This window comes from Muscardinus avellanarius (assembly GCF_963383645.1).
Source record: "Muscardinus avellanarius genome assembly, chromosome: 4".
NCBI lineage: Eukaryota > Metazoa > Chordata > Mammalia > Rodentia > Gliridae > Muscardinus > Muscardinus avellanarius.
In genome coordinates this window covers 156,586,037-156,602,357 of record NC_137789.1, presented here as the reverse complement: position 1 = coordinate 156,602,357, position 16,321 = coordinate 156,586,037, and the positions used below count along the sequence as shown (strand labels likewise).

Genomic DNA, 16,321 nt, shown 5'->3' with positions numbered 1-16,321 from the left:
AGACAACCACCCAATTAAAAAAATAAGCAAAAGATTTGAATACACATTTCTTCAAAAAAGATGTACACATGACCAACAGCACATCAAAAGGTGCGTAACATCGTTAGCTAGTAAAAAAGTGGAAATCAGACCCCGTTAAGATACCACTTTGCATCCTCTAGGATGGCTGGAACCAAAAGGATAAACAAAAGGAAGTTTTTGTAAAAGCCGGGTGTGGTGGCACACACTTATATTCCAGTACTTGGGAGCTTGAGACTTGAGAGGATAGCAAGTTTGCAGCCAGCCTCAGCCACTTAGGGAGGCCCTCTGCAACTTAGTGAGACCCTGTTTCAAAATAAAGGATAAAAAATAGGGCTGGGAATGTAGCTCAGAGGTACAATGCCCCTGGGTTCCATCACCAGCAACACACACACACACACACACACACACACACACACACAGTGTTGAGATTATGAGGGAGTTGGAACGTTGGAACTTTCATACAATGCTCATGGAAATATAAAATGACCCAGCTGCTTCACCAGGCGTGGTGGTGCACGCTTGTAATCCACACGCTTGGGAGGCTGAGACAGGAGGATCGCGCAGGTTCGAAGCCAGCTTCAGCTGGCTTAAGAGACTCTGTTTCCAAATAAAAATATAAAAGAGGTCTGGGAGGGTATCCCGGAGGTAGAAGGCCCCTGGGTTCCATCCCCAGTACCACAAATAAATAAATAAATAAATAAATAAATAAATAAATAAATAAAATGATCCAGCTGCTTGGGAAAAGTTTTTAAGTACTTCAGAGAGTTAAGCACAGAGCTTCCATAGGATCCAGCAATACCTCTCGCAGCTGTGTACCCATGCACCTGCTCACAGTGCTTTATATCCAAGAGAAATGAAGACATGTCCAGTCAAGCATGGTGATGCACACCTGGAATCTCAGTACTCGGGAGGCTGAGACAGGAGAATCTTGGGCTCAAGGACAGCCTCAGCCACTTAACGAGACTCTCATCAACATAGCAAGACCCTATTTCAAAACAAAAAATAAAAGATCTGGGTTGTAGCTCAGAGGTAGACTGCCTCTGTGTTCAATCCCAGTATAACAAGAAACAAACAACAATAACCAAAAAATATATATGTCCATAAAGAAACTTTCACTCACATGCACATAATAGCAAAAAGTAAAGCAGTGCGCATACCTATCAACTGAAAAATGGCCAAGCAATATGCAAGGTATACATTTAATGGAATATTGTTCAGTGACAACGAGGAATTAAATAGTAGAATGACCCTGGGTTCAATCCCCATACCACCAAAAAATTAAAAATTCAGACTAATTGCAAGATAGAAGAAAATAAAGACATATCTTTGAAAGATAAGCAATCTTGAGTTTATAAAAATCAGAATCTCTGAGCAAAGAAAATGTCAGAGATAAAATTAAAAGAGATTTCCCATGTAATAGCAGATACATGATTAATATCTTGAATATACATACATAAAGAACTTCTAAAACCAATGAGAAAAAAATTAAAAAATAACAAATCTCCTTGCGGCCTATCTTTCTCCTTTTGTTGCCTTTCAAACGATCCCAAAATTTAGTCCTCTACTGTGTGACAGAGAGATTGTCTTAGCTCTTATCTTAAGGTGTTATCTGATTTCATCTGTCACTCAAACCCATCTTTTCCATGTGCATGTGTGCACGTGTGTGTGTGTGTGTGTGTGTGTGTGTGTGTGTGTGTGTTTTACTGGGGATTGAATCCAGGTGCATTCTACCACTGAGCTACACCTTCAACCCTTTTTATTTCTTAATTTGAAACAGGATCTTGCTAAGTTACTGGGCACTAGCCTTGAACCTAAGATTCCCCTGCCTCAGCCTCCCAAATAACTGGAATTAAGGTGTGTGCCACCACACCAAACAAGTTTTTTATATTTTGGGCCAAGTCAAAATAGTCTTCAGGGCACAGAAACTGGACTGACCTAGAGAAAAAGTGAATTATTGCCATCATCAATGAAGGAGCCTTTTGTTGAGACAGGAGCAATGGGGCAGGATGAAACCTGAGTGTCCACTCCTCTTTCCCCTTAGAAGATCTATTCTCTTCCCTGTGGGGCCCACACAGCTGACATTCAGAGGACCGAAACGAGGCGCCACGTGTGCTCAGCCAGTTCTTGACACTCGGTGCCCTCATGAGAGCTGCGGCACAGCCTGTGTTCCACGAACACATGAAGCTCGATTCTGGACAGATATCTGTCTTCACGAAGGAAGCTACCGCGTTGTGGCTGCTTTTTGCAAGCAGTGGCATCATTAGAGAACAGGATTTGCAGGCACGCATGTGCACGGGCACTTTTGTCTTAAAAGTCCTGCCTGTTCTGCCTTCATGCTGGGAAAGACTTTCAGCTCGCCATTGGGTAATTAGGTGCAGTCCCCTCCTTCTTTCCTCTCCATTCCCTCTCATCTGCTTTTCTGTTTTTATAAGCCATACATTTAGGCCTCCTTTTATTACATTTCACAGTGTGCTGAGATATCCCTACAGTTCCTCATCTCATTACAACAGACAACGTACATGAGGGTCAAATGGTAATGTCAACATGATTTGTTCTGGTGCTAGAGTGTGTAAAAGATTCTGCATCTGGGCTTTTCTATGGGATATCAGAGAGGCAAAAATGGAATGGATAATCGTTAAAACCCTATTGGTAATCTATAACTAAATCAGATACTCTGACTATAGGTCCTAGCCAGGTCACATTAGGCTTAGAATTACATATTTTATATGAAAGAAAATTCTATACCTAAAAGTAAGTCGAGAGAATTGAAGGACAAGAAGATATTATTACCGAACTGACTTTCTGGTTGTCACTTTCAGGGTCATTGTTACTACCATGGACATGTACAAGGAGATGATGCTTCAATGGTCAGCCTCAGCACCTGTTCTGGTCTCAGGTAAGTGACATGACCAAGGCAGCTCTGGTCTTAAACATCCCAACCACAGATCACATCTGTATTTTGCCATGCACTCTGAAGCACTGGGACTGAGTGACAGAGCCCTGAACCCAGGCACACCTCCACCTGGGCACCAGAGAGAAGGTCCTGTACTCACAACAGCACGGCTCACCCAGGATCTCAGCTTCTCGTTCTTTGCTCGTTTTTGAATGCAAGGGCTTGTGGGCTGAGAGCAATGGACGTGAGTTTCAGCATCTGAAGTTGTATGTATCATCTTTCATTTTCATGGCTTCAATGCTTAATAATCCGCCTAATGTTAAAAGGTAAGATGTTAGTTATTAATGTTGAAGCTGCTGACTTAATAAAAAATTTAAAGGGCCTCTTCTCATTAGGAAACAAAGTAAAGGAACTAATTTAACAGCGACCTAGGTGAGTTGATTATAGGCTTTATTGGAAGGGGCTTGCTGCTGTGCTATGGGCACAGTGCAAGAAATAATTACCTTCTGTTGCTGGACAGGCCAGCCCTGGACTTCCCTCACAGCCGCCTTCCCTCCAGATCACAGTTGCGAGCCATCAGTCGGCTCTTATGTGCTCCCCAGGAAAACCATTTGTCTGACAAATTTCCAGCTGCCTCAGCCTTTTTACTGGGCTTATTTATTGAGCTTGTGAACTAACAGCTTGTATCCTCAAATTCCTGGGTGGTTTGGGCCCATGGCACCCGAATGCAGTTCTGCAGGAGGGAAGAGAGAGGACCTGGAAGAGTACTGGCTTCCGTTGAAAAGAGAATTGCATTCTGTGCCACAGCGCTAGCTGCGGCACCCTGAGTTCTGTGTGGGAGTGGAGAGGGTAGGAGCATGCACAGAGAGCCACAACAAACACACCCTTGCCACACACACCACAAATGAGGCATTGCACGCACAACACATGCACAGAACAACACAACACAACCTCACTGCACATACCACAAAAGGGCATAATTTATACCACCAGAATACATACAGTATGCCACTTACACACACACACACACACACACACAACACCCTGGTTGTGCACGCTCCCTTCAGTAATGCTTTGCAGATATGAGCACAGAGATGAACACGCTGGAGAATTATAATTCTGCCATTAATAAATGAGCCTGGCGTCAGCTACTGAGGAACGGTTGGGCACCCTCATTGAAGAGCGGCATCAGTCCCAACATAGAGCAGGTATCCAGTAAATCCTCTTGAATGAAGGAACACTCGATGGGCCGGTTTTATATGGCAGCATCGGCACCTCAGACTGCACACGCCCAGCATAAGCCTCCCTGTGGGAACAAGCAGCATGCCCATGATTCTCCTGGGTGGACCCCAGCTTGTTTGGTGGGTGCCTGGCTCCTCTGGCCAGGCCAACACCAGGCCAGAGAAAAGGGGCCCCGCTGCCAGGGCCAGCAGGGGTGTGATGCTGCCTCTTAGGGCGGACCCTTTATTTGCCCTGAGGTGTCAGGTGCACCTGAGGATGGAGCGTTCCTCCATGATGCCCTCTGCTCCCAGCCTTGTCCTGTGCCTCTGATGAGAATTGCATCCCCACCTAGCCCACTTCCCTGGTAGGACAGGAGTCCTTCCTCGCCACCATCCATTCTTCACTGGCCCTGGCCTCCTGCATGACTGTAAGTGTGGAGAAGGGCGCCCGCCCTGTTCTGCAGTTCTCCTCTCTGCTCAGCACCCGCTTCAGCTCACATGGGCTGGCTCATTCCTTTACCACTACATAACCACCCATGCTACAGAAACGCCTCGTTCCGTCTCCTCAGCCCCACCATGCCGGGCACTGAGGTGGGCCCTGCCTGTCACACGGCACACGGCGTGTGCTCGCTGGCCTCGGCCCCACGCCGGCTCCAGGGGCGGCACCTAAGGCAGGCTCGTGTGGGGAGCGCACGAGACTTGTGCTTCACCCATCACAGACCTGCCACGTAGCCCTTCAGAGGGCCGCCTGATGTCCACTCCAGCCCTGTCCTGTCTGCGCGTCCTTCCCAGTGTTTGATGCGTCTGATTTATTTTCAAGTAGCCACTGGAATCTAGGAACATGTACACAAAGCTCTTCCTCTTCACTCCTGTACACTCAGGTAAAAACAGCAACGACTGGGGTGTACGTCTCCCGCCCCTCACTCTGTGTGTAAACACATAGCCGGGACTTGGGGCATTTATGTGCTTTGATGTGTATGTGTGTGTGTGTGTGCACGTGCGTGTGTGTGTGCGTGTGTTGGTGTTGGTGTGTGTGTGTGTTGGTGTTTGCGTGCGTGTGCATTGTGTCTTGGTGTGTGTGTTGGTGCGTGCGTGTGTGTGTGCACATGTGTGTGTGCACGCATGTGTGTGCTGGTGTGTGTGTGTTGGTGTGTGCGTGCATGTGTGTGTGTGCATAACTGAGGATCGAACCCAGGGATGTTCTACTACTGAGCTCCACCTTCTGATGCTCTATTATATCATAATCACTACTACTACCACTATTATTATTATTATCATCATCATCATTAAATTTAATTTTGAAACAGGATCCTGCTAAGTACCATGCTCTGGCCTCAAACTTGTGATCCTCCTACCTCAGCCTCCCAAGCACTAAGATTATAAGCGTGGGCTACCGCACCCAGCCTTCTGTGTTTTTATAAGAAGAGTCACTTCGTACACAGCACTCTACAGCTTGATTTTGTCACCTCTCTCAGGTGACAAAAAGTCAGGAAAGACCCAAATCATGGAAGCAAACACACGCACGTGTTTCTGCACACATGTGTTCCTTTTTTTTTTTTTTTTTTGGTGGTACTAGGGATGGAACCCTTCTACTTTTGGGCTACACTCCCACACCTATTTTATATTTTATTTGGAAACAGGGTCTCTTAAGCCAGCAAGGCTGGCTTCGAACCTGCGCGATCCTCCTGTCTCTGCCTCCCAAGCGCGGGGATTACAAGCCTGTGTCACCACGCCCGGCCCATGTGTTGCTTTTGAAAAGCACTTCTGACCTCCCGTTTATGTGACCCATTGAGCTGCAATGTGCCTGCCCTCCTGAGCAGCAAAGGAGGTGGGCTGCCTGCCTGTGCCTCTCTCCAGCCATTCGCCCCTCACTCATCCATCCACTTGGCACGCCTGCCTTGGGCACCTCCCAGGCAGCGCTCTTCTAGGTCCAGGGGCACAGCAGGGACAAACATGTTCCTCGGGGCCCATCCTAGGAGGAAGCCTCGGCAGAGAGCTGGGTGTGAGGCCAAGCCCCGGCTCTTGGACACTCCCACAGCGCTCACGGGAGCCATGAGCGGGTGTTAGGTTCCTCCACTTGCAGAGAGGAGCAGACTGTGTGCCTCCTTCACGGTCCCCGGCAACAAGGGGCAAAACTCGAGCAGATACCCAGTCTGGCTTGTTCCAGTTCCCTGTTTGTATTTGTTCCTTTTGCACAATTTGAAGGCAAGTTTCTTTCCAGTCCTCCATCTTCCTCTTGGAGGCAGAAACCCTGGTCCTGCACAGTTTTCTAGCTGTGTCCAGAGCATGTCCCACATATGTCTCGCTGCCATCAACCCTGCTGTCAATTAGCTGGGATGCACCTGTCCCTCCACCTCCTTCTGACTCTGGAAGATCTGCTGCTCTTCCATCAAAGCCCAAGCCACATGATGTCTCCTCCAGGCAGCCGCCCTGACCTCCCCGGCCCCCTAGCTTGGCCCTGGGTTATCATAGGTGGGCTTTCTTCATCTACCACAGTTCCTACAGCAGAGATGGTACTTTATAACTATTGCCTACGTCAGGTGGTCGGCACCCATCCTTACCTGTTGGCAGTGGCTTGCCATCCCTGCCCAGCCTCCACCCGCCTGTGCTCACAGGCTCCAGGGAGATGTTTTTGACACTTGCCTCGTTCCAAGCTGGAGTTCCCAGCACTGCGGCTCAAGCGTGTAGACAGCAGTACAGAATGCATTTAGAAATACAATCAAATGAGAAGAGGAGAGACTATTTCTATGAGAATAACTGCACACATCATTGTGTTCTTTGAAAGATTTTTATTGATTTTAATTGTGTACCATGATGGTTACCACCAAATTTTATATAGTAAAGACCAATATAACAACACAACTGGCAGGATTATTTCTAGCCCACATTTAAAAACAGTCATCAATTTATTTTTCAAAGAGTAGAATTGATCCGTGTTACGGTGCAAGGAATCCAGGATAACCACTTTAATGAAAATAATAACTTGCAATTTAGCGGTCAGGACAAACGCAGTCACTGTAAAGCAAGTGCCGCACAGACACAGCACAATTGTTTATAACTTAACAAATGCACTGGCACATTTGAAGGAATCCAAGTAGAAGTCTTAGCTGAGAAAATGAAAGGAGAAAAGACAGGAGGAAAAGAAGACAGAGGGCGGGCAGAGAGGGTGCGAAGGAGCTAGGGCCTTCCTGCAGAGCAGGGAAGGCCTGCTGCTAGAGGGGCCATGTGGCCACCAGCCTCTCCAGCCCCTCTCGGCCCCAGTCTGAAGTTCTCTGACCCGGATGGCTACAGCTTCTCTACATTCTTAGCCTAAATGGACCATGGCCAAGAGGTCTAAACTCTCCCCAAATCAGGCACCTGGAAGTGACCCTGCCATCACCTTCCTGTTGGGCTGCAAGTTCTGAGAAGGCAGAGACTGGACCCCACATTGCTCTGTCCTAGAACCTGTGTGTTACTGATGGTAATTAATTAGCAGTGGATATGTGAGTTCCAATCATACCAGCAAGGGCCAGCGAACCTTGGCCCCGGTCAGGAAAACAACTGTAAGACTCTTTAAGGTACAGGAGATAATAACAAGGAAGAAGTTGGCCTAGAGTGAAAGTAAAGCCAGTTTTTAGCCTTAACCTCTGTCCCTGTGACATCTGTCCCCTGGGCCCCTGTCCAGCTGGCCCCGCTGGCTCTCTCCAGACTTGTGGTCAAGCACCTCTTCCCTCCCTCTTCCTCCCATGGAGGTGTTGGGACATGCTGGGCGGACCCAAGTGGAGTCACAGTGGGATCCGGAGCCCATTGTGTCATCTCCAAGGTGCTTTGCCCTGCCCAGGACAGCCAAGGTCGGCCCCGTGGCCCTTCCCAGTGTTTTAATGGAACAACTTCAAGGACGATTGATATAAAGCTATGATTTGATTGGCAAATTCCTGAGCATCGGCTGCAATATAGACCTGGTCGTTTGGGTGTTAAGGTTGCTTGATTAAGACGTCCTGGATTTGCATCTGTCTTCAATGCTGATGATGGAATAGCTCGTGAATGTAACACATCTTCAGATGAAATTAATATGCGGCTTGGCATTTCTATTGGTAGAACCACTTGATTATCAACTTTAAGTCATTGCGCTGCTCCTGGTTCAAAATCTGTTGGAGGGATTAAGAGTCAAAATGAAGGTCCTCGTAATCTGCATTTTCATAGTTTTGGAAGTATCATTGAAATCCTATAATGTTACTAGTTAAAGATGGGTTATTAATTTCCACTGTTATATAAGGGATTCGTGATGGTGGTAATGAAATCAAATTTGCAATAATAGTCTATGAGCATCTATGGTACGTGTATAGGTTAGTTTCGTTGTTAACATAAAGGAGTGATGTAAAGCACTAGGAGCTAATTTAAAATATGATTATTAAGGTACAACCATGGAAATGGAGTGATTCTATAACAAGCAACACTGGGTCTCAGAATCCTAGTGGAAAGGAATCTGCTATAAGGATATATGGGGTTAACACTATAAATTAACTTTGACACTGTTACATAATGACTTTACTAATATCCAGTTTATTACCAAAGCAATATTGGTTGTGTGGCTGGCTTGAAACTGCCACGGGGGGGAGGGGGGGGTCGCTTCCTTCCTTCCTTATAATAGGATTAAGCTTTTACATAAGCCCAGTGTAACACTCAAAGTCCACAGTGCTCTGGGCGGGTTTGAGATGGCTCCCCAGCCAACCTCTCTTCCATTCAAGGTCCAAGCCCTTAAGCTCAGCCCTAGGGAGCTTTGGATGGCCCTGGCCACTCCAGCCCTGCATGCTGTCCCCTCGGGGTGACACCTCACCCCATCTCTCCTCATCCCCCATGCACGCTCCTCCAACCTCACCCTTGGATTCCTACATCGCCTTCCACTCTGCTTACTACAGTCATCTGCCTTTCATGGGCCTCCGACAATCCAGCATGCCTTGCTTCCAAGCTACTGCTGGAGTTGGCACGATGGCACACACCTGTGATCCCAGTACTTAGGAAGCTGAGGCAGGAGGGTTGCAGATTTGAGGCCAGCCTCAGCAAGTAATGAGACTCTGTTTTAAAATTAATATTAAATTGGGCTGGGGTATAGCTCAGGAGTTGAATTCAATCCCAAGTATATAATAATTAATAATAATAATAATAATAATAATAATAATACACCCTACTACTGGGTCACATTGTCGATCCTGCACCTTCCCACAATCACAGCCACCACTGCTTTCCGGGACCCACACGTCAAAGCCTCCCATCCACTTACATGCTTGTTCAACAATATTCCCACAAATGTTTATCGATCACTCTCTCACCTACTGGTCACCTATTGATCAGGCCAGTCCCAATACTGGTGCTGAGAAAAGCAAAAGAAATAAAGAATCTACTCCCTGGGTGTGTGAAGAAGCCAGACGTTATGTGAGACTCCTGAGCGACTCGGCAGCCGAGCCCTAACGGAACTTCAGGCAGTGCTGAAGGGCCTCGGGGCTCACACGTTAGCCGGGAGGTCACCTGCAGGTGGCTGTGCCTGGCCCTGACAGGCCAGAGATGTGGCACCAGCAACTGCAGACAAGGAGCAGGTGGACTGGGCGGGCCTCCATCTGGTCAGGAGAGAGGCTTAGGGAAGGGGCAGAGCAGGAGCTGAGTCCTGGGGGCTGGGAGTTGGAAGGTTCACAGGAGCAGTACCCACACGAAGAGTGTGTGCAATGTGAGCCGCAAGGCCGACCGCCCAGGTTTGAGAGCAGTGATCAGGGCCAAGAGAGCCTGGCCGCCTGCGTAGCACCCCAAGATCCAGCACCCCACCCTCCTACAGACTCCCTGTTCATCTTTATATATCCTCTTCTCCCTCTCTTCCTCCCTCCCTCTCTCCCTCTCTTTCTTTCCCTCTCCCTTTCCTTCTCTCTCTATCTCTATCTCTATCTCTATCATCTCTCTCTCTCCCCCACCCCCTGGCCTTCCTAATGCCTGCATTCTTACTCCTGGCATTCACCAGGACTATCCTCCCTTCAAGACCATTCTCCCTTCAAGACCTCAGCACTGAGCTGGTCACCTGGCTGCAGGCGTTCAACTGCTACACACCTGGCACCTTGTGCATAAGGGCGGGGAGAGGCTGGGGAGGCAGGTCCTCTTAGCCCTCCTGTTGCCCATGTGTGGCTGGCCCTCTCGGGCTGCTGTAGCAGGCCACGGCTCGCAGAGCTTTCCTCGGCACCAGTGAGCACCGCTCTCTCGCTACTCTGGAGACCACAGGTCAAGGTGTCCAGGGTTCTGGAGGGGCTGCTTCCTTCTGGAGGCTCCCAGGGAGAGTCCTCCGGGGCCCTCGCTCCCAGCCCCTGGTGGCCTCTGCCAGGCCAGTGTCCCTCGGCTTGTGGATGTGTCCCTCCAGCTCTGCCTCCGTCTTCACTTGGTTTTCTTCCCTGGGTGTCCCCTCTTGTCTTGTCTAAGAACATGTATCATTGGACTCACCCTCATCTAGAATGATCGCATTTTATTAAGATCCCGAATTTCGTTACAATTGCAAAGACTCTTCTTTCAAATCAAGTCCTATTCAGAGGCACCAGAGATTAGTACTGAAATATGTCTTTTAGGAGGACACTGTGCATCCCACAGTACCCTCGGCTTCTCATCCCTATTTTTCTTTTACTAATGCAAACCCAGTTCTTGCCACCTGCTTTATAAGAACTAAGGAAAAGAATGCATCCGGGCCTGTTCATGGGGCCAGGGGAGTGGCTGTTGAGAGGTACAGAGTTTCTTTGGGGGTGATGAGAATGTTGTGAAATTAGAGTGATGTTTGCAGAAGCCGGTACTCTAAAAAACCATTGAATTTCACACATTGAAAGGGTAAACTAATGGTGTGCAAATACTTCTCAATAAAGCTGTTATTTAAAAAGAGGGCCTACCAGGCTGTTCTCTCCACAGCTGCCATGATTGTTACTGATGTGCCTCTACAGATGGGGCACCCTGTATCTAAATGACCTGAGACCAGAAGTGCTTCAGATTTATGTGCATTTAGGGTATTTGAATATTTGGATTAGGGACGTTCAACCTGTAAGAATTCCTTTTAAAGTCTTTTATAGCCAGACCTCATGGCACACACTTGTAATCCCGGTACTTGGGAGACTGAGACAGGAGGATCCCAGGTTTGAGGCCAACCTCAACAACTTGGCAAAGTCCTCGGCAACTTAGCAAGACTCCATTTCAAAGTTAAAAAAAAGAGGGTTGTGGGGTGTAGCCAACAAGTCGAATGTCCCAGTAACACACACACACACACACACACACACACATACACACACACACACACATACACACACACATGCGCACACACATGCACGCACACACACACGCACACATGCATGCACACACACACGCACACATGCACCCTTTCTAATAGTTTAATTTCCACCTTTTTTTCTCAAGCATCCCCACCCTGAAATTGTAGCATTTGAAACCAGACCGTGGGTGCCTGCATCTGGCATGTGGATGGGATGAGTATTTGTCCTGCTTCCATGAGCTGTTCATATGGAAATTATTGAAAAGAAGCCTCCAGTGAGCCTTCTGCGCTCACTAATATTGCTGCCACCCCTGTTTATCAATCATATGAGGTGGGATATCACTTTTACCCATGAGCTCCTCTAAAAGAAGCCCTAAAATTGAATTTCATGCCAGCTGCCTTTCTAACTTATGATTGACAGCCCGATATTGAGACCAAAGGTCCTTTCCCAGGAAATTCAATTAGCAGTTGAATATTGAACTAACCAGGATCATTCGCATTTTCTAATCATTATCTTATTACAGGTAGCCCGAATCATGCACCTCCATCCTCCTTGCCTGGGAGAAGGAAGGAAATTGTAATAACAACAGCATTAGGCTGCCTTATTGCCGGATGCACCATTGCTTCGGAGATTAAAACTGAATTTTTAGAAGGGCCGCACTTATCTTGAGGGAATACAGATCTCCTGAGTTTTCGCTTGGAAACCTATCAAAATCAACTTAAAATTTTAATAGATGCCTCTTCATTTTCATTCAAGAGAGGAAAAAAGCAAGAGGATTTTTAAATTTTAAAAGACAGCTGCCCATTCACAGCAGCCGGTCATTTCCCTGGACCTCTCTGCTACTTCTGTCTAATCCACACTCTTGTCCCTGTCTCAAAGGCAGGCTGGGGGAGGTGTGCGTGTGCGTGTGCGTGTGCGTGCGTGTGTGCATGTGTGTGTGTCCAGGGGCTATTGAGAAGCCTCAGCCTCAGACACACGGGTCCAGGTTGGGTTCCTGGCTCTGCATCTAGCCAGCAGGGCACCCTGGATGGTAGAGATAATGGCTGGGGCAACAGCTACATGAAGATCAGTGAGGTCATAGATGTAATGAGCCCAGCCAGAACCCAGACTCTAGGAAGAGCACCTAAGGGCTAGACTCGGCACCCCAACATCCCTTTGCTCTGTGGCCCCAGAACTTGGCCTCGGCTTCCCCACAATGGCTGGGGCAGTGTCCTCCTCCTTCTGTCCCTCTACAGAAGGCCCCCATGCTCTCCATCTTTTGAGACACTGGAGACTGTCTTCTGAGCTTTGTCTTCCTATCCACCAAACATGGAGGCACCCCCTATTCAAAGTTGGCTGGACTTAAATTCCATACTCTGAGATTCTTCCAACTCTACATTTACAACTAACTATCTCTGACATTCAATGTAAGTTACATACCCTTATCTAGCTTGGGGCCAGAGAGGGCTGTGAGAACATCAAATTTTTATATCTCAGAAACCCCCGAGTGCATGAATTTTGCATCCACGGTTGTTTCCAGCAATCGTTACAGCTCAATGATTAATTATACCCGAGGTAGTCCAAGGCAATTATTTAATTATTCTGTATTTTAGGCTGCCAATTGTGTGGAGCAAAGGGAAGGCCTTCACCCTCATTTCTCAATGTCTGGCCTTTGGATGACTTAGAAGATAAGAGGAGATATGAGAACATTTTTATGACCAAGGAACAATTTCTAGAAAATTTCCACTAAGTAGAAAGACTTTTTTTCAGTAATTTGCTTCTCATGATAGAACGCAGTGACATATTTTACTGTAAGTCTTCAGCTTATTTAAGTCAATAAAAAAGAGAAGATATTGCAATACAAATGAAATGTTGGTGCCATTTTCTTTTTTATAATTTTGTATTGGTGCATTGTAGTCATACATCTTTTTATATATTATTTTTTTTATTTTATTGGTGCACTATAGTCTCACATTATAATGTGGATCATATTGACAATGGCATATATACACAGTACTTGGTGCCCTCCCCCCCCACTTCCCTCTTTTTCCTCCCTCCCTATACTGAGTGTCCAGGTTAACTATGTTATATTCACATGTATACACATATTTGAATGAATGTAGCTTTTCCATTTATTAACCTCAGCCTTCTTCCTCCCAACCCCTCCTTTCGGGCTTTGCTGAGGTTTCCCCTTCATTCTCTGGAGTCCCTCCGGTATTCCTAATACTCCCTAGCTTGCGCATATTAGATAAGACATATGTCCCTTCTCTTTCTGTGCTTGGCTAATCTCACTTAAAATGATGTTCTCCAGGTCTTTCCATCTTTTTGCAAAAGACATGGTTTTGTTCTTCTTTATTGCCGAGTAGAATTCCACTGTTTGTATTTCCCATAATTTTGCAATCATTGATCTGTTGATGGAGACCTAGGTTGGTTCCATATTTTGACTATTGCAAATTGTGTGTCTATGGTAGTCATACATCTTAATGGGGTACAAGATAATAGAGGTAGAGGGTAGGAAAGTCCCTTTTCTAGCAAATCTCAATTTCCCTTTCAATTGTGTTAATTTCCATTTGGCCTATTTTTTAAAGTTCTCTTTCTGAATTTGGCCATCTTAATGTCAACATTAATAAGTGAAAATCCCCATTACCCATTGTAAACTTCAAAAGGTAAGTTTTATTTCACAAACTACAGCTCAAAAAAAAAAAAAAAGACACAAGCCAAGCCACAAAACTGATGATTAGCCGGGCGTGGTGGCGCACGCTTGTAATCCCCGTGCTTGGGAGGCAGAGACGGGAGGATCGCGCAGGTTCGAAGCCAGCTGCGCACCCTGGCTTAGGAGACCCTGTTTCCAAATTTAAAAAATGTAAAAATAGGTCTGGGAGTGTAGCCCGGAGGTAGAAGGGCTTCCAGGAACCCAAGTACCACAAAAAAAAAAAAAAATGATGATCAAATTCCTACCTGATTGATCCATTTGGAGATACTTGTGGATACTCATTAGGGACGGAGAGGATAAAACAGCTGCAAATAATCACTTGTAATCAGTCAATGAGCTTTGAAAACAGCCACAAAATTTTCACTTACTCCAAACCATAATGGACTCCACACACCTCTGAACAGGGTCATGCAAACTTAGTTCTCCATCATTTCCAACTGCCCCAGGGTCTTGCTACTGTCTTCTCAGGGAACAAGCATCCCAGATGTGGCCCCTCTGTTTCTCCCATGACTTGTGACACTCCCTAAGGCAGGATTTATTAGTAGGCATGTGCTCATCAGCCTTGTTCAAGATAGGTACAATTCATGCTGGGCGTGGTGGCGCACGCTTGTAATCCCCGCACTTGGGAGGCAGAGACAGGAGGATCGCGCAGGTTCGAAGCCAGCCACGCTGACTTAAGAGACCCTGTTTCCAAATAAAAATATAAAAATAGGTCTGGGAGTGTAGCCCAGAAGTATAAGGTTTTCCAGGAGCCCTAGTACCACCAAAAAAAAAAAAAAAAAAAAAAAGATAGGTACAATTCAGACCTCTTCCTTCTATGCCATTGGAGTACAGAAATACTGCCATTCTGTTAAAATTTAAGAATTGTTAAGTAGTCACCTACAGGGGGCATCACTAAGAAGAGGATGAGCAGAGACCAGAGCAAAGAGATGAGTGATAGTGATGGCGGGGAGCCCTCACCAGGCGCCTCCCCTCAAGAGCGCTCAGGTCGTCTGGGGGAAGCAGTAGTGCGCACCACCTCTTCAGCTGCTCCTGAAGGGCCCCGGTCTTAGTATACATTATGCACTAGAACTAAAGCTCTGAGCCTATAGTCCATAAAAAACCTTTCCTTAGATCTGAATCTGCTAATATTATGCAGAAAATTCTGTGGTTGATACATAATGCATCTATGAATTATTTTGGTAGAGTCTGAGGGGGTTTGTGTCTCAAAAAAAGAAAAGGTTGAGTACTGTTAGGAGTGTCCATTTACAGTCAGGTGGCTTTTGCATGAAAATATTGCGTGTTTCTGAAGGGAAGACATTGCGGTCACTGTGTTAAGTCACGTAAGGCGCTAGGTGTGTAGAATCCGTGGGCCTGCCAATTTGCTGTGAACGCACACTGCCCTCACTCCCATGGACGCTGTTCTTCCAGCACCTTTTAAATTACCTTGCTGTCCCACACTGGAAAAGAGAGAAAGGGGAACTAACATTGGAGCCAGTGTTCCATGTCGCTTATAGGAAGCTGATACCCTGAGAGGAGTGCTGCTTGCCTCCAAAGGTAGGACAGCGCCTCCGCTCTGAGCTCCAGAGGTCAGACAGATGTCACGGCCATGGCTCAGCACCATCTCCATCATCTCTGCACATTCGAATGTTAAGCGAATTTGTCCATGTCAAGAAAGAGTCTCTACCTAACTCTTGGCTCAGAGAGAGCTCTTTCTTGGTTATTGCCGGTCCCAGAAGTATATTTATCTTCTGCATGCTGTGTTTCATATTGGGAAGCCGCAGATGGCCAGTATTCCTAGAGGCAGATATGTTAACAAAGTGTGGGACTTTCCTAAACTGTCAGTCTTTGCAATAACACAGGAACAGCAGCCAAGTTCATGGACCTGCCTTTATTAATAATAAAGAGAAGCTTCGCCATGTAGGCACTGACGGGGCTCTCTGCTGGGCTAGAAGTTCTTACTGAACCACACAGTAACCTTGAGAAGTCGCTACTACAAGGCCCATTTTACAGGTGCATAAGCCAAGGTTCCATGAGAGTAGGGGACCACTCCGGATCACAGCGCTAATAGTGGCAAAGCTGAACTCCAGATGCTTCTCAGCTGGGCGGCTGGCACCACTGTATGATGTCTCTTGGATCTATAAAGAGCTGCCCCTTGCATCCTGAGGCCAGACCTTAACCTACAGGGAGAAGTTTAAATGCTCCGAATACTTACACTGGTTTCTTGTATATCTCTTTCAAATTAAATAAGTAA

At 46.7% G+C, this 16,321-nt stretch overlaps 1 protein-coding gene across 1 annotated transcript in view; it reads left to right on the top strand.

Annotated features, from left to right (window-relative positions):
• Positions 1–16,321, top strand: part of ADAM12 (ADAM metallopeptidase domain 12) — a gene marked incomplete at both ends in the record, with an annotated part of 329,128 nt that overhangs the window by 210,239 nt on the left and 102,568 nt on the right. Inside the window, one exon of the mRNA XM_080694881.1 lies at positions 2,841–2,917. Coding sequence (XP_080551007.1) covers positions 2,841–2,917 — 77 coding nt within the window. The remainder of the gene's footprint in view (positions 1–2,840; positions 2,918–16,321) is intronic.